At 39.9% G+C, this 24,335-nt stretch overlaps 3 protein-coding genes across 4 annotated transcripts; all 3 read right to left on the bottom strand.

Moving 5' to 3' along the window:
- Nucleotides 1-2,206: 2,206 nt before the first annotated feature.
- LOC133710329 (uncharacterized) lies at nucleotides 2,207-8,287 on the bottom strand. Of its 2 annotated transcripts, none has more exons than XM_062136373.1 (15): nucleotides 8,081-8,287; nucleotides 7,383-7,664; nucleotides 7,213-7,292; nucleotides 6,828-6,928; nucleotides 6,561-6,686; nucleotides 6,281-6,350; nucleotides 5,817-5,903; nucleotides 5,664-5,729; nucleotides 5,453-5,545; nucleotides 5,167-5,223; nucleotides 4,939-5,067; nucleotides 4,743-4,833; nucleotides 4,405-4,493; nucleotides 3,399-3,592; nucleotides 2,207-2,602 (listed from the first exon to the last, which is right to left on the bottom strand). In XM_062136373.1, the coding sequence occupies exons 2-15, from the start codon at nucleotides 7,603-7,605 to the stop codon at nucleotides 2,461-2,463; spliced, it is 1,548 nt and encodes a 515-aa protein (XP_061992357.1). In that variant the 5' UTR covers nucleotides 7,606-7,664; nucleotides 8,081-8,287; the 3' UTR covers nucleotides 2,207-2,460. The 2 variants fall into 2 exon arrangements, with proteins under 2 accessions (XP_061992357.1, XP_061992356.1); XM_062136372.1 differs by having other exon boundaries at nucleotides 7,383-7,645; nucleotides 8,081-8,283.
- Nucleotides 8,288-14,267: 5,980 nt separating this feature from the next.
- On the bottom strand, nucleotides 14,268-15,528 carry LOC133711608 (uncharacterized). Its single transcript, XM_062137710.1, has 2 exons — nucleotides 14,411-15,528; nucleotides 14,268-14,319 (listed from the first exon to the last, which is right to left on the bottom strand). Exons 1-2 carry the CDS (start codon nucleotides 15,526-15,528, stop codon nucleotides 14,268-14,270), a joined length of 1,170 nt encoding a protein of 389 aa, XP_061993694.1.
- Nucleotides 15,529-18,865: 3,337 nt separating this feature from the next.
- Nucleotides 18,866-24,130, bottom strand: LOC133711607 (uncharacterized). Its single transcript, XM_062137709.1, has one exon. It carries the CDS (start codon nucleotides 24,128-24,130, stop codon nucleotides 18,866-18,868), a length of 5,265 nt encoding a protein of 1,754 aa, XP_061993693.1.
- Nucleotides 24,131-24,335: the final 205 nt, after the last annotated feature.

The following is a 24,335-nucleotide window of genomic DNA, read 5'->3' as shown; positions in this document are numbered from 1 at the left end:
CAATTATGTTTGCGGTCGATCGTTTTATCTCAACAAACTCTAAGTTTGGAGAACTCTACAAGCTCCAAGTTTGGAGTGAGCACGAACCCCCACAGTTCGGCTTAATTTGGTCTCCCCTATGATAAAGAAAGGGGGGTAGAAGAAGGGAGGTTGCAAGTCCCCGATAAAAGAAGAGAATTTGAATTAAAAAACTCTTAAAAAAAAGGGAACTTTTAGAAAAAAAATACCTCGAAATAGATCACCGGAAAAAGTCGCCGGAAAACTGCCGGAAAGTGGTTGACCTGCGTTAACCAGGGGGTTGACCAGAAGGTTGACTGGAGGCTGACGTGGTACTGATGCTGACCTGTCAGGATGAGGTGTCGCTGTCGCTGACGTGGGAGGCTGATGTGGCTGTGCTGACGTGGAAGATGACGTGGCAGTGGGTCAGGTGTGTCAGTCGGCCGGGTCAGGTCAGTGGGCTTTTCTTCTTTGGGCTGGGCTCCTTCTTTCTTTCTGGGCCAAGCTTCTTCTCCCCCTTTTTTTTCTTCTTTTCTTTCTTTTCTGCCGGTTCAAGATGCAGCTGGTCAGTTGGCCGGTTCACGTCTTTTTAGGCCGGTTTTTGGACTTTTTCTTCCAGTTTCTGAAACTTGAGATCAACAGGATTCTGATACCAAAATTTGGTGGAAATTGGAGGTCCGGAAGATGGTGAACCGGTGGAATATTTGCTGCGAGTTGTATGGAGCTTCCGGTGGCCGGTTCGGTAGGTTTCCGGCCGGTTCTTGGGGTGCCGCCGACCGTTCTGGACTCCTGGAATCGAGTTCTTCAAGGTGTGAGGCGGAGGCAGAAAAGGCTTCAAGGTTTTGTATTCGGATTCAAGGTTTTTAGCTTCTTGATTCAGGGTTTGGCTATTTGTTTCAGGGTTAGGGCTTCGTGCTGATAACGTGTTTAAGGAAAATTGAATTGGGGGGTGTGTGTGTTTGGTGGGGTGGTAAGGCTTTAGTCTCATATATAAGAGGTCAGGAGTTCAAGCCCCATCAAGGGTGGGAATGGGGTGGGGTTTTTTTTTTTTTTTTTTTAAAAGGAAAACTGAATTGGGAGAGAATTGAGTCGTGCTTTCATTGATAATAGAGGCCTCTTTATATAGAGGATTACAAGCATAGAGATAGAGTTGTACATGGAAACATAATCGTACATTGATTGGATATCTCCTAAGATTCTCAGAGAATATCTCTAATATAAACCCTATTTCAACTAGAGCAAGTAACCTCGAGTTTGGGCCAGACACATATTCTGGATTTACTTGAACAATATCCTTTTTTTTTTTTTGCTGAAATAAATTGAGATAAATATCTGATAAGAGACTACCTCTTTTTTTTTATACAAGAGAGACTACCTATTGCATTGCTGCAGTTGAAAAAAAAAAAAAAAAAAAAAAACGAGACCCAAAGAATGGCAGATTACACTAGAAGACTCAGCATCAATTCCTCAATGGCTCAAAGAATGTTTTAATTGTTTTTCACTTGTTGGGTTGAATATACTCAAATGCCAATGGGGAATTGCTTGTCATTGAGGATTTGACCAAGACAATATTCATATGCCAATTGTTGAGATTTGTGAATTACTGATGATGAAATTGGAGCGAAACAAAACAATACATCACAAGAGTTATTGAGGAATTTTTCAACGGTTTTCACTTGCTCTTGTTTGTCCATATCATTTGGACAATTAATACATTTTTGAAACTAGATTGATAAGAAGGCTCGATTCCATGCATGCTAAATTATTGAGAATCAAATTCAATATCCATCTGCGGTAGACTTGGAAACAAAAAAAAAACTGCATATATTTCTTAATTCCAACTATGTTTCTTTATTGTTAATTTAAATTACCCATAAAATGTGATGTTGGGTGTGTAAATATTTAGAGGTGTGTGAATGAAATTTCTCTTTACTTTCCCCTCATTTATTTTCCCCTAAACCTTTCGGTTTACAAAGCCCCAAGGTAGGTTATATTGCTGCCAAATCCAAGTCCAGTCCGATGCTCATTAGCCATTAGTGAAGAATCGAACTCCATCTCTCCATCTCTAGTTATGGCGTTCGATTTTACTTCATTTAGCTATGTTCCCCTACGATGGTGCCCTCAGTAAACATATTTTTCTTTTAAGTCATTGTAACACCAAAGTTAAATACTAAATATCCATATCTCAATGTCAAGGATCTGCCCGCTGTATGGAAATTCATTAGGCCACATAATTTATTAAACAGGATGCCAACCGATGGCGCATTTACATATGAGAGATTGCATTATTGAACACAAAGAAATAGATCTAGTCAATCCTATATTAAATTAGGACAGCCTCACTAGAACAGGTAAAAATGCTTACATGGAACAAGTATATCCTTTTCTTATTGATATAATCCCGTACAGTTTTACTACAACAATGGTTAACTGTACTAGGAAGAATTCTGTCTTTTTTCTGCATCATGCGTGCACGGTTTTATCCTGATTCAGATCTTCATGGGAGTCGTTCTCTTCCAGCGCTGGAGCATCTTCATGGGAGTCGTTCTCTTCCAGCGCTGCAGCATGATGCTCCAAGTACTCTTTGCTATTCATTTCTGTTAATCTGCATTCATAGGCCATTTAGGCGTTTGACAATCAGAATTTCCCATAGAAAGAAACGAAGACAGAAAGAATAGCATAGGGAGACAATAACACCATTAGCTTTGACGGCAAAAACCAAGGGTTAAGAGTTCTACGCAAGTGAAATATGTAAATGCCAATACTATTCTTTGGGTGTCCATTCTTTTTTTTCTTTTTTTTCTTTTTTTTTGGATAGAAGTGTCCATTCTTTTACTTCCCTTTTCCTCTCTTATTTTATTTTATTTTATTTTTTTCTCAGGCACAATTTAATTCACAGAAGATATAAGCCTGTCATGATACCATTTGTTTTCCCAGATCCCTAAATAAAGGGGCACGAAGATTGACTGCACAGAACAAATAAGAAAGTCCTCAGGTGAGCATTGCAACCACCTACCAGGAATTTGGATTATGTTTGAAAGCGTGCGCATGCCCTGGGATCGACTCAGGTTGTAGAAGGTTGGAATGGTGACAAAAGCATGCCTAAAAGACATGAAAGAAACCCAAACCTAGACTGCATATTATCATGTCTTCATTAAAGTTTTGGCGACCAGAGTTTCCAACCCAAATCCAGAGAATTGATTGAATACTCCTATGACAATACATTGTATTGAAGTGGACTTATTACCACAAAATGATACGAGTGCCATTTATTTATAAGGAGGCGTTAATCTCTCACGAAATGCCTAATTAACACAGTTCTAAACTCATTGTCAGCAGATCAAGAATCATATATTGCATTCTATAATAATTCATATTATGGATTCAGCACAGGAACATACCTACTAATGGTGCGGTCTTTAGCAAATCCCAATTCATTATCTACACATAGCTCCGAATCATCATTTTTCCTTGATCTCGAAGAGGTTCTAGGTGCCACTTGTTGGGCATCAGAGATTGTCACTATTCTTTCAAAAAGTTCAAACGGAGTCCCCTCAGCTGTACACATCAGTCTGCCCTTGTTCTCGTACATCACCTGTGACCATATTAGTAGCGTTGGTACTGTTTTGACTTCTTAGGCGGGTAATAGCACAAAATTGGAATAAAAATTAAAATATGCATCTAATGACTTCTTGAGGAATGCTCATACACTAAAAATAAAATAAAAAACTATTTACACAACACCTGTAGTCCGAAATGAATCCTATTATTTCCAAAACTGATTTTCCCTTTAATATCAGTTCCTACCGGCAGGCAGCAACTGAAAATACAATTTTTTTTTTCTGTGTCAAGGAACACAATGAAAATGCAGTAAAGAGGGAGAAGAAAGGAAATGCATTCAAAAGGCCAAATGAAACATTGTCCACTGTTTAGACTTTTGCTACTAAATTTGACCTCAAGTAACAGTCATATATATAGGTGGAAGAGAATGGTGGGAAGGACCGAATCAGGGGAAATGACTTCTGATAGTTATATAAAGCAATACAAACTGCTATTGATCCATTTGGGGATTTTCTCCTTCCCTAACTAACAAAGGTGAATGTACAGCTTAGTTTATTTGAAACATACAAATCATAAGTCAGAAAGGAACTCCCAAGTACAATGATATAACTTTAGAAGAAACTTGGTACTGCTTCATCAGAATTTTGCAGATGATAGTGAACTACCAATCAAACAATTACACAACAAATGGTAGAGATGGCAACAACAGTTAGAACAGTATCTTGCGGAGGATGACCAAAGATAGAAATAAAACTTTTATCCATAAATTTTGGTTCCAGAAGTAAGAATACCAAAAGTAAAGTGTAACAAAAATAGTCAAACTAGTTATGAGTAAAGAGAACATACATCAACTAAAGTAACAAACCGATATGCTGCTGTCCTATTGTGGAGTCCAAAAATAGGGACACCCTCCAAGGCCAAGGTATGGTATTTCTCTGTAAAAGAAAAATGAAGAACCTCATGAGACTTGATATAGCAAAAGACATATTAGGTGTTTGGCATTCACAAACCCAAGATAGAAATTCACTAGTGGGCAGCTGCACCAAGGATATGTCTTCTATCAAGTTAGACTTTTTCCAAAAGCACAAAGTAGAATCATGTTTTTCAACTATTTCAAAAAAAATAATAAATTTTTTTTTAAAAAAAAAAGAATCTTGTTTTCAACTATGCTAGATTTTACTTACTGCACAATCCAAAATAATCTGCAGCTCCCATTGGTCTGTCACAGAGTTCCTCAAAAGGAAAATATGCACATCCATTAGCACCTAGTGGAACCTGAAAATATTGAAATATATAGATTATAAGGTCAGATAAAAAAAAAGAATGTGACTCTATAATAAGCTTTGCACATGCCACGCCAAAAGATAAGGGAAAAAATACCTTTAATGTTCTTCCCATAACTACTTCTGCCTCCTCAGGATGAGCTTCGTAATCCCCAATCAATTCTTGAAACTTTTCCTTAAGAAAGCCTGACAAATCTTTACCAACAAAGTAAAACCCTTGCTCAGCCTGTGGTTCAGGTGCAAACATGAAAATACAAATTTATAAACATCAGATCACTGAAATGGTTGTGCCGAGGTAACAAAGCTCGGTACAGTTATATCTTACTGAAGTCAGTTTTCGGTAGTCTACTGCTGAACCAATTTCATGAACCACACATCTTTCCTACAACCAAGAAAAAGATCCTAGTTATGAATGAAACCCAATCAATAGACAAGCAGGGGATAAACTTGTTTGATTACATGAGTATTGGAGTCAGATAGTCTTCAGGTTGTGCACATTAGACAATGGTTAACAACCTAATTACAAATTAAGTGACACCAAAAGTGTGAGCAGTAACATACTATATTTCAGGCAATCTAGTAACTGAAAGAGATCACATCCAGATACAAACCTTTAAAGCAGCAATAAAGGGCAGAAACAGATCCCTCTGCAATCCACGTTCATACAGGTTATCTGGAGCACGATTGGAGGTGGCAACAAGAATCTATACTTGCCCGATACCACAAAAACAAAATAGTATGGTTTTCAGTCAAATGCATATACTTATCTTGTAGAATAGATGTCTAAGTAAACAGTTTAGTAAATGAAAACAAAGTGCTTACAATGCCATTGTCGAATAGATGTCTAAATACACGATTTAGTATTAATGCATCAGCAACATCAGTCACCTATCAAAAACCAAAAGGAAATCAGTACAGTAATATACAAGTAGCCAGGGATTATTATAGGCAGAGATGTAAATACTAGTTCTTTACCATGAATTCATCAAGACATAACAAGACTGCCTCATCAGATATCTCTCCTGCAACAACTTCAAGAGGGTCTTCTACACCCTGGTGCTTCTGAGAAGTTAAACAAGATTCATGTTAACCTTACTATGGCATTTGTAGAACACATAGTATCCAAATAACAAGAATGCAGAATGAATTTTATCCCAAGAAATGTCAAAAAAACTGAATGCCTGAAGAAGAGCTACTGAGCCCAACCATCAGAACAATCTCGTTGGATTCCATCCATTTAGGATATTTCCTGACAAACAACAGAATGTACTTCTGTATTGATGATGTAATATAAAAGCAGGACATGCGTACGTTTTTGTATATTTGTTTTGGTTAAGAAATTTAGTAATAGAACTTTTACCAACAGAGTAGAAGTTTCAGAATGAAAATATTTCTCAGTCCACACAAAAAAGTAAACTTGTACAGAGTTGCATTCTTACTCGCAAGCAGCTGTGGACATTCAACATAAAATCATGAAAATGAATCCTCTTTTTCCTCCAACTGCATTGTCTGAGAAGTGAAAATCAGAGTATTAGGAGACAATCAAGAATGGAAACACATAAAATTTAGATATGGACCAAATATTCTTTGTATCCACTAGTATATCAAATTTAGAATCACTATTCTCAAGAATCATGAATAACAGCATGGTCTATATACAAAAATAAAAAATAATAAAAAAATAAAAAAGAAAAGAAAAAACAAACATTGGTGACTAACAGTTGATCGAAAAACAAGTCCATCAACATGGTTTTTCCAGTTCCCACTCCTCCATAAAGATAAAGACCTTTAACAGGGGAGGCATTTGAAGACTGTGGGATGAAACGAGACCACAACCATCTACTCCTGCATATAGACAAATGGATAATCAATAATAAAACTACTCCTAGTTGGAATAACCTAGAAGTAAAAAACGTAAGAAAAGAACACCAAGAAAATGAACAGCTGTATCACTATTCAAAGTGAAGGTAAGACTTCAAAGGTTACCTTCCAGATTTCCTCGAAGCTGTATATCTATCCAGCCGGCAGACATCAGCTGACTGAACAAGTTCATCATATAGCCTTTGAAGTTCTCTTAAGGTGCCCACCTGCAAAGATTAATCAGAATACTTGACAAAGAAAAAGCCAATGGAAAGGCGGGGCATATTAATAGCCTTTTATAGTACTACAGTTCATTCAGCAGATCCATTCAGTGCACCCCATATTTAACACAGGATTTACTCAATGAAACCATATCAAGGTTGAATTTCAAAATAAGCGAAGTGTCAATGACACAAAACTGGATTCCAAGCTTTGCATTAATCACAATATGTTCCTCAATTATTTCTTATGTAAACCGATAAGAATGCACCCACTCCACCGTTTGTCATACCTGGCAGGCATCACCATCAACAAGTTCGCCCGCAGCAATTCTTCGCTCATACTCAACAAGTGGCCCTCCTTTGCTTGCATCTGCCATTGAACCCAAAACCAACAACACTGAGGAAACTATGCACCAAATTCTCCACCAGAATAATAAGACAGCCAAAAAAAGAAGAGTACCTCCATTAGTAACTTGAACAGCATCTACCGACAGAGCTCTTGAGCCAAAAATCGTCGTGTGTGGAAATCTATTGAATTTGGCATTGTTAGGGAGTTCATGAGCTAACCCAGAATAGTTATTTGTCAAAAGCTTCCGCCTTCTCACAAAACCAGTGGAGTAATTACATGTTTGCCGCCGCAGAGCTGATCTAAATTGGTGGATAGAACGAGCAATTGCTCTCATTTTTAATCCAGGACTCCACTGCAAACCTCAATCACTCCAACTACAAGACACACACAGCTCTGATTCAACGGATGGCATTTAAAAATTAACAAGGTGAAAGCAGAATATATTCTTGATTGCAAACCAAACTGTAAAACAATTTTCATGATACATAACAAGTCAAAAGATTCGTGCTTTTTAAAAATTTAATACCGTCAAATCCATCAAACATAGCAAAAATTATTTGCAGAAAAAGAGCACAATCACATCATCATCATCATCAATCTGCATGCACAGCTTTTGTTGTAAACAAATTCACACCAAAATCATACCCGAATGTTAAAAACAAAAAAATTCCCAGAATTTATGAGAGCTCCCTGAAAACAGGAGATTTTGCTAATATGGAAACTATCTGCTGCTTTTGAGCTTCCAACAACAGAGGAGATGAGATATAAAATAATTAATTAAATAAAGAGAAGAAGAAAGAAAAAGATACCGTGGTTTTTATAGTAATCGCAAATCCTTAATCTCGAAGAAGACAGAAACAGAGGTGTGAGGGAAGACCCAGAAAACACAGCTCTTGATTTGGCGTCTGTGCTCCTGTTTTGACTTGTTGTGATGATGGCAATAACATAAATGGGCATCTGAACGGTTTTGTGTTTTTGGATGTTCCGAGTCATCTCAACGTCATTATCACTATCATTGCGTATAATATTAAGTTTGTCCTTCAAACTCACATGCGCTCATCGTGTTGGTTTTTATTCTCGCACAAAATATTCGGATAATATTCACCTTTTTCTTTTCTTTTCTGGGAAGATGATAGGATGGGCATGTTTGGCCCACTAGGAAAAACCCATGCCGTCGGTTTGGGGCGATGGCCGGTCGCCACTATTGATTTAATTCGTAGGCACTTGTCGGGCGTCCGGGGAGTTTATTCTTCACTATTGTTGTTTGTTTTTTAATAAATTATGATGGATAAAGGTTGATCAAATCTTTACAGCGGTAGATTAATTCTTTACGATATTAAGACTAGCCTGAAATCTAGCCGATCTAGTCTATTAAATATGAATCTATGGAATAAGTCTATCTTCTATTTGATGTATTATTGTATTTAGATTAGAGAAAATGTCCAAATACCCTAATTTAAAGAAATTATTCCTCTTAATCGCACCAAAAAACTCGGCCGTCCAAGCCGCTTAAGCGCTGGGTGGTTAGCGGTGGGCGGTGAGTCTCCGCCTTGACTAATGGGTAATCGGTGGGGGTGGGCAGTCTAATTTTGGGCAGGCGCCTAGGTGGCTTAGGCAGTTGGGTGGGATTGACTGTGCGGCAAGTTTGGGCGAAACTTGTTCATTAGATCACCCACCATCAGCAACAGGATTCTTCTCTCTCATAAAGCCTCCATCTTTCTATAATTTCATAACTGAACCAGAATCCTTCTGCCATTTTCTGATCAAAGTTCATAACTTTACTGCAAGATTACTGGGTCTGAACTTCGATGATGGTTCGGATTCTTCACCGTCTCAGTTGGCGGTTCATAGGTATGTGAAAAGTTTTTATTTTGGGAGAAAAGATTTGATTTTAATTTCTGGGATATCTGGCATCCCATCGCTAGAGAGAGGTTTTGGTAGAGATAAGCTACGAATGGAAAACTGGAAGATGAGTTTGGATTGGTTTTGCATTTTAGATATTAATAGAGGATTTTCAAAGTGGATAATTTATTGAGACTAATCCATAAGAAGTGATTTAAAGCGTGGCTGCACATTGTTTAAGGCTCTCTTTTTTTTTTTGAAGAATGGCCGGTGCGGCTGCCCTTAAGCCTTTATTAATGAAACAGAATGATACATGGGGGGGACATGGTGCCTTAACCCCAACTTACAACTAACGACAAGAGAATGTCCCGCAATAACAGCAGGAACATCTACAAAAATAATGTATCCTAACATACAATAAATAGCAATGGTTACACCTCTAGCAACTTCATTTGCTTTATGGAGACAGACCGGCAAGATCACTCTCACGAAGAGGATCATTAGTTGACAAATAAAATCAGCTGTCTCACAATGTTGCCAATCGGAACGAATACCGATGACACTCTGTTTCATTGTGTCACTAGGAGATTGCGTCCAGTCAACAACAACACGCCTCCTCACTAGGGCAGACAAGGCACACCTAAAGTGCAAGCCGGGACAAAACCCACATGTCCTTACCAAGACTCGGAAAGGATTTATTGTAAATAAAATACACCTACAAATGAAACCTAATAATAGGAAAACATAATACCTAGGATAGAACCACAAGCAAAGGCCCAAACCTATAGGAGAGGCCCAAACCCGCCCAACAGGCCCAGAGCCCCATGAGAGACCCAATCCCTCAGGATGGAGCACTGCCACCGACCCGGACTGGGCGTCTGCCTCCCGCGCGTGTCCTCTGAGAAGGAGCACTGCCATCGACGAAGCACACTGTCGACGAACCGCGACAGGCACCAGTGGCCGGACCAGGCCACCAACAAAACCTGCCACCTGTGAACGCCGACGATGAAACATGAAGACCGGAGACGACGAAACGCGGTAGACTGCCATGGTGCCAAGTAACCATGTGGATCCGGATCGTATCCCACCACCAGGCCCCCATACACCGGGGAAGAGGGGATTGGCGGCCCCGGTGACCCGTCTTGGTGGTTGCAGAAGTTGCCGCCGAAACACCTTGCTCCACTATCGGTTGTTCTGGTCCCCTTCGCTACTCCGATTCCGACCTCCACTTGTGGGCCGACAAACGAAACCTACTACCTCTACGAGTCCGACGACAACGTCACAGGGACGCGCCGCCGGACTGAACCACATAAACCGACGAAACTCCAAGCACGACAGGCGTGAAACTTTTCGTGATAAGCGCTGCATAGCAGTTGAACTCTTACATCAACGGATATTGATGGTGGTTAAAAAAAAAACAAAAACAAAGAGTAGTTTAAGGCTCTTTCTTATTAGCTTAATCCAATAAAAGCTTGATTAGTGGAACCTATTTTAAACTTGTCCAACTATTTCATCCATTTTCCAAATTTGGATAACTTCTTTTCCTTTTATTTTTAATATGGTTTGGTAATTATGGTTTGTAGGAATGAGCTAAGCAAGTTGGGAGTCTATATATAGTCTTTAAGTCTTTATTTAGATCTTTATATATTTCTCATTATATAATTGGAAAATTCTACCCTGCAGACTTGCATACCATGCAGATGGGCTGTGTGATCACGTGACTGACAAATTAAGGATGAAATGATTTGATTTGAAAGCAGTCTAAATCAAACCAAGTAGAGTTCACAACGACACCCACTCTGCAATACACACAAAACCAATCTTTGATCTGGGATTGTCTTTAAGTCTTCAAATCATCAGTAGAAGAAAGACTGGGTCGAAGAACCGCCGGAGCTGCCGAACTTTCGGCTTTTAGTTCCCCCCCCCCCCCCCCCCAACACTCGATGTAATACCCTGAAAATTCGTTATTAATTTCTTGGAATTTTCTAAAATTAATAAAGTGTTCTTTTGTACGATTTCTTGAGTTGTTGGTGAAGTGGAAGATTTTCAAACGTTAAATTGCCCGGAATGCTTTGTTTCCAAAAGTTGACTTTTTATTCATTGCGACTTTGAGGAAACTTTCTTTCTGAAAGTCGTAGAGCGCGTCGATACGAGTTACTAGACACGCGGCACGCGAAAATCGGATTTCGTATGAAAAAGTTATGGTCAGCAGAATATTTTCTATTTTCGAAAATTTTTCCTATAAATAGAAATTTTCCAAAAATATTTTCATAATTCCGGATTTCCATTTTCGGAAACCCTTCCCTCCATTCTCTCTCCTCAGAAACTCTAACTTTCCTTTTTTCGCTGCCGACCCGACCCAGCTTTTCCGGCCACACCAGACGTCCTCCGATAGCACCACCAACCCAGACCAGCGCATCTCGTCGTCGTCGTCTTCCCTGTGGTGGTAGTCACCACCAAATATCGCCGGAAACTGGAGATCGAAAAGCGCGGTTTCAACGACGGTGGACCCAGTCGGATTTTCCGATTCCGGTGGCGGCTAAGCTTGAAACATATCACGTTTTGAAGCTCTCCTCCTCTAGATCACATCCATATCAGCCTTGAAGCTCGATTCGAAGGGTGGTGGCCAGAATCACGAGTTGAAGTTCTACAGTTGAGATTTTTCGAGCTTGTTCTAGCTTGATCTAGACCGATTCAGCCTTAGCTCCAAGTATGAATGTTGTTCCTCTCTTTTTTATCTTCATTTTGACCGGTTGGATTGACCTGGTTTGGTGATTGATCGGGTGGCGCGTGGCTTCTCATCCGGCCACTCTTTGTGCTTATGTTTCCTCTGTTATCATCTACTCGTCGATACGAGCGTTTTGTTATATGATTTGTAGCATTTGGAGATCGTATGAGCATGTTAGGGTTTTTAGTGGTTTCAATTATCTCGATTTTCGATCCGTGAGGATCCGGCTGTTGGGTAGTCCTTTTATTTGGGTGATCTGACTCTAGGAGTGTTCCGGAGACTTTGGGCAGTCTTGGATGATGCTTCGTCTTGATTGACGTAGTATTCGGACTTTAGTTCGCATGTTTCTAACTTAGATGCCTTTGTATCTCAAGTGATATTAAAATGTGACCTTGATGTGACTAGATACGTGACGAAATTGTTTTGGACGGATTGTTGTGATTGTGTTATCTCGTGTGGTGTGTGAAGACGCAGCGGGATTTAGAGGTGAGTAAATCTCACGAGGTTTATTTATGAACAGAGTTACCTCACTATTCATAATTATTTGTTAAATTGTGAAATCATTTTTGGAAATATATATTTGTTTTAAATTATATGAACTTGATCGTCTACGATTCATAGGTAAGTTAAAAATATAGTTTTATTATAAAAAATAAAAATAAAAAGATTTTTTCATGGGTTTTTGCGAATTGTGAACTATAGTTGGTATTAGTAGCATTCCTAAGTGAATGACTACGTGTGTGTGTGTGTGTGTGTGTGTGTGTGTGTGTGTGTGTGTGTATAGGCCCGTTCTAGAGAGGACCTCCTTACTTTAAGAATTTGAGGATTTTTGTTATTTTACACAAGTATGTAATCTAATTTAATGATCTCAACCGTTGATCTTTTAGATTCCTATGCAAGAATGATGTCTACAAAAAATCAACCAAATCCATAATCATTTGGTCATTCAAAATTGTGTAAACAAATGTAATCTGTTAGATAAAATTAAAATAGTTGGTATTAGTAGCATTCCTAAGTGAATGACTACGCGTATATATATATATATATATATATATATAGGCCCGTTCTAGAGAGGACCTCCTTACTTTAAGAATTTGAGGATTTTTGTTATTTTACACAAGTAGGTGACCTAATTTAATGATTTCAACCGTTGATCTTTTAGATTCCTATGCAAGAATGATGTCTACAAAAAATCAACCAAATCCATAATCATTTGGTCATTCAAAATTGTGTAAACAAATGTAATCCGTTAGATAAAATTAAAACGAACAATGTGCTAATCAAATGGTTAAATATTTTCCGATTTGGCTAATTTTTTGTAGGATTCATATGTCTGTAGGTAACTAAAGAATGAGTGGTTGTGATTATTAAAATAGATCCTAAAATAAAAACATCCTCACTTTAAGAGTTTAAGAACGTCCCTATATATATATATATATATATATATATATATATATATATATATATATTACGTGAGATATTTATATTGATGCGGTTGTGTAGTGAGGTAGAAATAGTTTGTTTTGTGATTATGATCATGCTATGGCTTGTGATTTGATTTTCTGAGGAAATAAATGAGTTCTAATGGAAATAATTGTTTTATTGACTTGTCATATATGAGAGTTATATGTGTCAAATTGTGTTGGGTATTAAGGTGTGAAAACAATTTTATTAAATTGATTTCTATATAGTTTTGAGATTGGAATTGAGTTTTGAAAACAATATTTTGTGGCAGTCAATTCTATTGTTTTGTTTTGGTTTTGGATTGTAAAACCGGTTACTGTAAAGAGTACTTTGAGTTGTGGTGTAACATTTTGGGTCTTGTGTGACCTATTTAAATATTTTGGTCTTCGTACCAAGAGAATCTTTTATAGAGATTGGTGTAACATTTTTGGGTCTTGTGTGACCTCTTTAAAGTGTTTTGTTCTGAGGGCTAAAAGGCCTAAAGTCCGGAGGTTACAGTGACAACCTCAGTGCAAGTAAATCAGGAACCACGTCTTTGGCCGAGTGAGTGGTTACGATCAGTTACAGCTCTAGTTTGTTTGCAATTGCACTATCATGGGGGTAACTTTGTGTTATTGCGACTCATGAGTACGCGTTTTTAAAAGTATTCTTTCTTTTGTTGTCCAAGAGGGACATGGGTTTCATATTTAATTGTGAGTTGTTGTCCTCGGTTGAGTTTTGAAAGGAATCAATGTGTGAGTTGTTTTCCTTAAGTTGATTAAACGGAAATTGTGTCCAGAACCAGCATCATATGTATCAACCCTAACCTCCCATAATTGCTTCAATTCTTTGATTAAGAGCAAGTTCACTCGTTGAGCTTGACCGGTCAAGACTATTCACTGCTTTTTTGCCTTGTATTTCCACTATTGTGGTTGGCTGGTCAGATACTGTTCACAGCTATTCAAGAATGGTCATATTCGTAGTCAAGTTTCTTGACTACGAATATGACCATTCTTGACATTTTGTGAACAGTATCTGACCAGCCAACCACAATAGTGGAAATACAAGGCAAAAAAGCAGTGAATAGTCTTGACCTGTCAAGCTCAACAGGTGAACTTGCTCTAACGATTGTAGAAACACGTCAATGTCATTTCCAGGAGCTCTTGGTCCAGGAATAAGCAATGACATCATGAAGTATGGATCTTTTATGCATTTCCACGGCTGAAGATTGTATGGAACAAGAAAAACAGGCCACATGCTATAAGAGGTACTTAAATTACCAAATGGATTAAAACCATCAGTTGATAATCCAAGCCTAACATTGCGAGAATCCATGGCAAATGACTCATGCTTTAGATCAAAGTCCTTCCACACTTGAGAATCAGCAGGATGCCTCATATACTCATCATCTGGTCGTTTATCCTTGTGCCATTTCATATCTACAGCTGTTTTCTTTGATATAAACAATCTTTGCAGCCTTGGAGTTAAGGGAAAGTATCTCAAGATTTTCTGGGGAATCTTCTTCTTGCCATTATCAAAAGAGTACCTAGGTTCCTGACATATTGGACACTCCAATTTATCTTCATACTCCTCCCAAAAGAGTACACAATCATTTTTACATGCATGGATCTTGTCATAACTAAGACCCAAGTCTCGTATAATCTTCTTTGATTCATAATGAGATCTAGGACATGTATTTCCATCAGGTAATGCCTCTTTCACTAACTCAAGCAACGCTGAAAAGAACTTGTTGCTACCACAAAACATTATCTTTAAATGAAGCAGCTTTACAGTGAAGGATAATTTAGAGAATTTTCGACAACCAGGACATAATTTTTGCTCTGCATCCCTCATCAATCGTCTAAACTTATTTTCTTCCATAATAGGGACATGTTCTTGAGATTCCCTATCATCATGAGCTTGGAAATCATTTAACATTTCAACAACATCATCAACATCCTCTTCATTTTCAGATTCCAAAATATCATCTTCTAGTTCAAAATCATCATCATTTTCTCCATGATTTGTCCACTTAGTGTAATCCTTAGCCATTCCATTTGCATATAAATGATCCTCAACTTGGTCTGGGCTATATTTACGAAAATTATTGCAATCCATGCACGGACAAGGTATCAAATCAGACCCTGGCTTCATGTGAGCAATTGCGAAATTCATGAATTGTTTCACCCCATTGATATATTCTCTCTTTCCCCTAGTGGGTAACTGAATCCAACTTCTATCCATCAACGATACAGACTAACTCTAGCAAATATTAGAAAAGAGACAGTAAACTAAGTTATAACAACTAAATTTCAACAGAAAGCTATTCAATAAAGGACCATCTTGCTTTGATTATACTAGCCAAGAAGTACTATATATCTATGTTTTAGTATATTTTAATATAAGATAGAGCATATCTATGTTTGATAACCATAAAAAAAGTTTGTAATAAGAAATAACAAAAGAAGTCTTACCTTCTTCTGTAAATTGGATATTGAGACTTGTTGGCTCCTATTCAGTAGTTGAGAGCTGCACAAATTGGACAAGTTAATGATATTACAGTAACAGCTTTTTGTTATAATGCACTTGATCATACTTCTTGTAGAATAAGGAATAGGAATAGAAAGATATGTTCTAGTCCAGTAAACATAGTTCAACATTCAATCATTGTTAAGCGATGTCTATTGCTATAATAGTTGTACAGATACGGATTACTGTTTTCCAAGGTACATTATGATAAGGATTTACTGATTTAGTCTCCATTAGGAAAGATGTTTAGTCCTTGACTGCCCATAAATATATACCCTGAGGTCCCTGCTATACCAATCATTGAACCGAGCTATTCAATTAGCTCCATAAGAATCAAAGTCACAACAAGACCTCATATATTGACAGTTCTAGATGTGCTAACAGACAAAAAGAAATAAGATAATAAGGAAACAAAAAGAGTTCATATCAAAAATACAAAAGAGATGGCAAAGAGAATTATTTTTACTGAAACAACTTATCGAGCTTTTTTGTTCTCGCAATGCATATCCGAAGCAAAGCACTAGAACTCTAGAAGTGGAATTATCTATATCTCACATCCAAGGGAAAATGGTGAACATAGTTTATTTGATCAACATGCCATCAGAGATAGTTTATTGGTTCCTAAGGAGCAGATTTTATGAGTCAATTTGACTCAAAACAAATACTAAAAAAACAAAACCAGAGGTAATTTGAAGTTCAAAACACAATAATGCAAATTGCTGAAAACTTGGAAAATAAAATAAAAAATACTGTACATGCATCCCTCAAAGGACATATTGCATGCATATATACAAACCTATAATCTGCATGCACTCTAAAGTGTGTCTTGTTACTCAAATGTAGTTTACAACTCTTGAACCTTAAATACTAAAAAGCTGTTGAACAATTTACATGCACTTGTCTTATAGCTTCAAGGGTCAAAAGTCAAAACCTTATTAGTTCCTTCAACATATATTAATTCCATTATTTATTTCAATTATATAACTGTTGAAACCGAAAAAAAAAATTCAAAAGCCCATAAAGAAAAAAAAAAAAAAACATTTTCGGTAAAGGAGAAAGTGTAAAAGTAGCACGCTTCTTCCACAAGTCTATCTACTGTAGCTTTGCTCAAATTCAGAAGAGAGAAGTAAAAGAATAGAACAATGAAGCTGAACTGTACACGTTAATAAAGCTGGAGTTATTGATTCCAAATTAATCACTGACTCTCAGCCTTGATGATAATATGTTTGAGTCCAACTCCATCACTATCACGTCATCTTGGCAAACCCAAGTTGCCTATATATAGTCACTCTACGGCAAAAAAAAGGGGAGGACGGAGGAGAGGAACACAGCAGCTTGAGGAGGACCGTGAAGAAGCAGAGGACCGCAGGCTAGGAGAGGAAGAAAGCAAGAAAGAAGAGGGTGAGACTTCCACCGATCTGCACCGTTTCCTTTGCTGTTCTCAAATGATGCAGGCTTCCAGTGATATCGAGTTCCGACACGGCGTGCCTTAGGGTGCCGATTGTCGTCGAGCTCCCGCACGGCGTGCCTTAGGGTGCCGTATCATCCCCAAGCTCCGACACGGCGTGCCTTAGGGTGCCGTATCATCGTCGAGCTCCGGCTATGCCTTGGGCCACCATTTTTGCCCTCAAGTTCCAGGCAAGGGCCGTTGGTTCTTAAAATCCCAGCAGCAGACCTTGCTTCCCAAGTTCCAGCAGCAACATAAAACTGTTGTGCTCACAATTGCCTTAATCAAAACCTGCAACAAATCTGCAAGGAGTATCGAAACAGAGCTGAACACTTCTCTTTCAGCCTCACTGTCAGTAAAAAAAAAGAAGAAAGCAAATTAAGAGCTTCCCTGTCAAACTGTCCAAACAAAAAAAAAATCCGAGCAAGGAGTCCTTGAAAACTTTGGCTTTGCTGCTCTTCAAATCAAAATGAGCTCGGTGGTTTCTCTCAAAAAGTCAAAGAAGAAAACCAAAGAGCTAAGAGAGTGCAGTTCATTAAAAATAAAAGAAAAATGATGTGTGGCATGTCGTTCTCCATCAGTAAAGATGACAGAGCCACCTCTTGGAAAGTCAATTAATGGAGCATAATCACATGATCAAGCTTTCTCCAACACACCAAGGACAAAACCCAAAAAAAAAAAAGCATAATAAGAAGACAAGAGTGAAGTTTGGCGGTGGTCTTCCAAAATAATTAAGAGGAAGGCTTATTTAAACATGTCTTCTTATTATACAAAGTGTGCTGGAACATGATGGCACCACCATGAAATAAAGACAAAAGAAGCAGATTTAATTAAAGCAAGTTTTGTTTCTTTGCAAATAGAAGAACAAGCGTTCAAAGCTCAGTTCGTAAGCATCGAACTAAAAACAATAGTTCTCAGGACATGATAGGCCGAGTGGTTTTCCATTTAATACACCTGCAGTCAAAGTGGAGCTAACAGTTTCAATGAATAAAGTTTCAAAGCAAGAGACATTTTCTTCTTCAAATTAAAGCCTGCAACAAAGCTAATCTCTACGAAGCCACGATGAAGGATGATTGGCTTTGCTATTGAAGAATTATAACACAGCACCTGTTCGATAAAACGCGGCAGTCAAGTTGAACACCAAATGTGAACAAACAAGCTCCTAAACAGTGGGTACTTCTTCAAAATGACTGTAAAGTACAATAAAGGTGTTGTCGGCACTTGGTTTCCTGAACTACAGAGTTAGAAGCAAGAATCAAAACAGAGAGGGTACTTACCCAATTCTTGTTAGGGTCGAAACCCTAACTATGGTAAATTGGAGAGGAGGAATTGAGAGAAAAATTAAAGAAAGGAATGCAAATTAACTGGTATATTCGTCGATGCCAAGAGTTTACAGAATTGAGGGTTATATACCCAGCTGCTCATATGGATAACGACACGTGTTGGCCATGAAGGACGCAACACCTAACAACTCAACTAACCACCAATTAACCCTAATTAACTAATTAACCAGAATTATCTTAATTAAGGGACACGTGCGCTTCGCATGCACGACCAACGTTCTATTCTCATAACAATCCATTCCCCTGGAGATGAAGCTTGTCCTCAAGCTTGGAAATCTGGAAAACGCTGTAGTAGCTCATCAGCCTCCTCCCACGTTGCCTCCTCAACTGATGACCCTAACCACTGGATGAGCCACTTGGTAACTGGAGCATTCCCCTTTTTAAACATTCTTCGGTCAAGTATTGCAGCGGGGTACCATCTGGGGTTATGGGGATCCACATTTGGGGGCAGGTGAGCGGAAACCACAGCTGCATCACCAATTTTCTTTTTTAACAGAGACACATGGAACACCGGGTGTACTCGAGCAGAAGGTGGCAGCTTCAACTTGTATGCAACTGATCCAATCCGTTTTTCGACCTGATAGGGTCCATAGTAACGAGGAGCTAGTTTAGGGACAGACCTTCTCTCCACCGATTGTTGTCTATAGGGTTGTAACTTGAGATATACCCAATCTCCTTCTGCAAAAACCCGTTCAGTATGTTTCTTATCGTAGAACTGTTTCATCCGAGCCTGAGCCACTTGCAAATTTCTCTTGAGCACAGCCAGCAGTTCATCTCTTGTTTGCAATTGCTGATCCACTGCTTCTACCGCGGTTGACCCTGGAGAATAGAGTGTGATGGTAGGAGGTTCATAGCCATACAACGCTTGGAAGGGAGTCATGCCAATGGCCGAGTGGTGAGCAGTATTGTACCAATATTCAGCCCAAGGTAGTGCAGTCACCCATGAATGAGGTTTCTCACCAACTACACATCGCAAGTACTGCTCCAAAGTTCGATTGAGGTTTTCCGTCTGTCCATCTGTTTGTGGATGATAGGCTGAACTCTTATTGAGACTGGTACCTTGAGCTTGAAAGAATGCCTCCCAGAAAGCACTTAAGAACACTGGATCTCGGTCGGATATAATTGATTTTGGCATTCCATGTAATTTGAAAACTCCAGTGATGAAGTGTTGAACTACGATGGCAGCTGTATAAGGATGGTTTAATGCAATGAAGTGCGCATACTTAGTGAACCTGTCGATAACCACCATAATCACTGTCTTGCCTGCAGAGCTTGGTAAACCCTCAATGAAATCCATAGAAATATTTGTCCAAGCCTGCTCAGGGATCACATTGGGTTGTAATAGACCTGGGGGATTGATGGTTTCATAGTGATTTTGTTGACATATATGGCAGCAAGCCACAAAGGTCTTGACATCCTTATGCAGTCCCGGCCAAGCAAAGGACCTAGTAATCCTTTTGAACGTTCTCTGCCGGCCAGCATGCCCTCCATTCAAACCATTATGAAATTCAGCTAGGATCTTATCCCTCCAGTTGTCATGGGTGGGAACAAAGATCTTACCCTTGTACATTAGCTGCGAGTTGGTGATCGAATAATGGGGGAGAGCATTAACATTTTGAGTGACCTGTTGAATAATGTCTCTCGCCTCCGGATCCACTAAACAAGCAGCCTGGATCTCACTCACAAAGCTATGGACAGGAGAAGAAATACCAGTGCTTGTGTTCAGCGAGCCGTACTTGGAAATGGGTTCCGACTCCCTGTTGCTTAATTCCTCCTTCCTAGATAGGGCATCCGGGGCAGAGTTATTTTTCCCAGCTTTATAGTGGATGGAGTAGTCATATCCTGCAAGTTTCAGCAGCCACTTTTGTTGAGTAGGGGTAGATATCTTCTGCTCCAAGAAATACTGAATAGTTCGATGATCAGTGTAAATACTGAAATGTCTGCCCAATAGATAAGGTCTCCACTGTTGTACGGCGTAGACAACGGCCAACATTTCCTTGTCGTACACTGAGAGAGCTACATGTCGAGGTGCTAAAGCCTTGCTCAAATAGGCTATAGGGTGACCTTCTTGAGATAGAATAGCTCCGATCCCTATACCGGAAGCATCGCATTCTATGACAAACTTTTTAGTGAAATCAGGTAAAGCCAACACTGGTGTATTCATAAGTGCCTCCTTAAGAGCTTCAAACGCTGTTTCAGAAGCTGCTGTCCATTGAAATCCTCCCAACTTCAACATGTCAGTAAGTGGTTTTGCTATAATGCCAAAGTTGCGTACATACTTCCGATAGTATCCAGCCAGTCCCAAGAAGCCTCTTAATCCCTTGACTGTTTTGGGTTTGGTCCATGTCCTGATGCATTCAATCTTTGCAGGATCCACTGAAACACCTAAGGCACTAATGATATGTCCCAGATATTCAACAGAAGAAACTCCAAAACTGCACTTGCTCTTCTTAATCTGCAAGGAATGCTGCTGAAGCTTTTGAAAGACCTTCTCCAAATGCTCCAGATGGGACTCCAATGTAGGGCTATACACCAAAATATCGTCAAAAAATACAAGAGCAAACTTTCGCAGATAATCACGTAACACATCATTCATCACAGACTGAAAAGTGGATGGGGCGTTGGTGAGCCCAAATGGCATAACCAGGAATTCATAATGGCCATTATGAGTTCGAAAAGCAGTTTTACTCACAGCTGCAGCATCCATTCTGATTTGATGATACCCTGACCGTAGGTCCAGCTTGGTGAATATAGTAGAACCGTGAACTTCATCTAAGAGCTCATCAACCATCGGAATAGGGTACTTGTCTTTAACAGTAACAGAATTAAGTGATCTATAATCCACACACATCCGCCAAGTACCGTCTTTCTTCTTGACCAAAAGTACAGGAGAGGAGAAGGGACTCACACTTGGCTTGATGACACCATTGTCCAACAGTTCTTGGACAATCTTTTCAATTTCAGCCTTCTGAAAGTGAGGATATCCGTAAGGCCTCACACTAACAGGTGGAGTGTTAGGCAACAATTCGATTTTATGATCTTGAGGCCGAGCAGGTGGTAAAGTGGTTGGGACATTGAACAAATCCTCATACTTACTGATCAAGGCTTGTAGCCGAGGATGGGGACATGCAACAACATTGTGCATGAGAGCAGGTTGCAACTGGACAAGCATGGCTTCCTTCTCCTTACGGAGTAATCTGGTCATGGCTTTACAGCTTATAACAGTAGCCTTGGTCTTGGTTTCACCCTGCAACAAAAACTCACTCCCCTGAACACAGAATCGCATCTTCATTGAGTCAAAATTCCATAAAATGTCCCCAAGTGATCGTAACCAGCCAGCTCCGAGCACTATTTCACAACCTGTTACAGGCAAAACATAAAAATTGTCTGCAAATGTGAATTGCTGCAATTGAAGCTCTATGTTGACTTCACCTCGGGTTTTCATCTTTGCACCACTTGCCAGGATGACATTGAGTGGTGAAAGTTGGTGAACTTGTACTTTCGTATTCTTCAATAACTGTGGATGAATGAAGTTGTGTGTTGCTCCCGAATCAATGAGCACATGAACAATCTTGTTATTGAACAGCCCTTTTAATTGCATTGTCGCTGGACTAGAGCTGCCATCTCCTATGACATGTAACCGGATCAGTGGTTCCTCAATATCAGTGATTGGAGGGACCTCTTGATCGAGGGACTCTTCTACACTCAACAAGTCCTCCTCATCTTGTGTGACCTCCATAATCATCAACTGGCCCTTCCGGCAATTATGTCCTGGTTTATAGGGCTCTTCACAAAAGAAGCACTGATTCTTGGCTCGCCGATCTTGGTATTCAGCTTGGGATAACCGTCTGCCCCCATGAGGAGTTGGAGCATGCATAGTTCTTGCAGTAGAATGGTTTTGAAACCGTTGACCCTGGTTTGGAACTTTCGGCGGCGTAGTAGAATGGAAACCACTAGTAGGCCTGGGATGGTTAGACGACCTAGCAAAGTGCCTATGACTTTCATTCCTGGTCTCATATACTCGGGCTAATTCACAAGCCTCGTATAGTGTCCGAGGCTTTTGGGCTTGAACATCTACCCGGATGTCCTCCTTGAGTCCCCCTATGAAGCAAGATAGTAACACCTCAGGAGGAAAGCCAGGGGCTCTCCTTGATAACTTGGTGAATTGTTCCTTGTAGTTCTCCATACTGCCGGTTTGTGACATTCTTGCCAAAGCTGCCTGATACTCTGACCGATTGTATCCACTAAATTCCCTCATGAGTAGGTCTGCCAACCCTTGCCAAGTATGGGGAAACTCGTGCCGGAACATATACCATCGATCCGAGGCCTTGTCGGACAGATGCATGGTAGCTATTGACAGTTTTCTTTCCTCCGGAATTTGATAGAACTCAAAGTACTGTTCAGCCTTGTTTAACCATTCAACCGGATCCCCTCCACTAAACACACTGAATTCCAGCCGCATCTGCTTCATAGTTGGGAGGTTGGGATCCACATGAGGCATTTGTGATGGGTAAGGTGTCAGGTAAGGCATGGTGTGATACATGTTTGGAGGGAAAATGTGGAAAGGGTATGGTTGAGATGATGGAGGATTCATAGTAAACTGAGAGCCATAGGGAGGAGTAACAATGTGAGTTGTGGTTGCAGTAGCGAAAGTGGGAATAGCCATGGTGCTCTGGGAAACATGTTTGGCTTGAGTGTACTGGGATGCTGCAAGGGATGATGTAGTAGGGGCAGTGCTTGCTGACATGGTGAGCATGGTGGCTGTGTAAGGACCGGAATAAGTCATCATGAAAGGATCATGATCAATCCGTGATGGACTGGGGTGATGGGAGTTGGTAAAAAATGGTTGGCTCATATTGGCATAGGAGGTGCCAGAACAGGTGTTAAAGGGTTGTGAGCCGAAACTAGGGTACTGGATAGCACCGAATTGGGCATGGGAACCCATAGAATGACCTGCAAACTGAGGCACAAGACCGCCACCCTCAAGAGGCTTGGCGCCCTCCACCGATGGCTTACCATTAGGGTTTATCTTATCATCCAACTTAACCATGTGCATATCAGAGTGTGAGCTCACAGGATTAGTAGATCCAACAGTGTTAGTGGTAGATTCACTAGCAAATCCAAGTAGTACATCATTAGTATGAAAATTTAGAGCTGGGTTATGAGCAGTACCCTCAGATCTGGCCATTCCAGAAGAAGTAGCGTCCGAGATCGGCGGTGATATATGTTGAAGCACCGGTGACGGAATCGAACCGAATTGGACCGTGCCATCCGGCTGAGGCACAGCAGTGCCACCCTGCTGTGCAAGCTGTAGCTGACGCATCTCGTCCAAGAGCACCGACTTGAAGTTAGCAAAGGAGGAAGCCATGGAATCCTGGAAATTGGCGTGGAGAGTCGCCTGCATTTCGTCCAGACGAGCAGAGGTCTCGTCTCGATGAACCTGGAGCTCAAACTCCAAGTGGGAGAGTTCACCGGAAACATGCGGCGGCGAAGGGGGTTTCGCTCCCGGGCCCTTGAGTTTGACCATGGCCAAGCTTTGATACCAGTTGTTAGGGTCGAAACCCTAACTATGGTAAATTGGAGAGGAGGAATTGAGAGAAAAATTAAAGAAAGGAATGCAAATTAACTGGTATATTCGTCGATGCCAAGAGTTTACAGAATTGAGGGTTATATACCCAGCTGCTCATATGGATAACGACACGTGTTGGCCATGAAGGACGCAACACCTAACA

This window comes from Rosa rugosa, chromosome 5 (genome assembly GCF_958449725.1).
Source record: "Rosa rugosa chromosome 5, drRosRugo1.1, whole genome shotgun sequence".
NCBI lineage: Eukaryota > Viridiplantae > Streptophyta > Magnoliopsida > Rosales > Rosaceae > Rosa > Rosa rugosa.
This window is presented reverse-complemented; position numbering and strand designations above follow the sequence as displayed.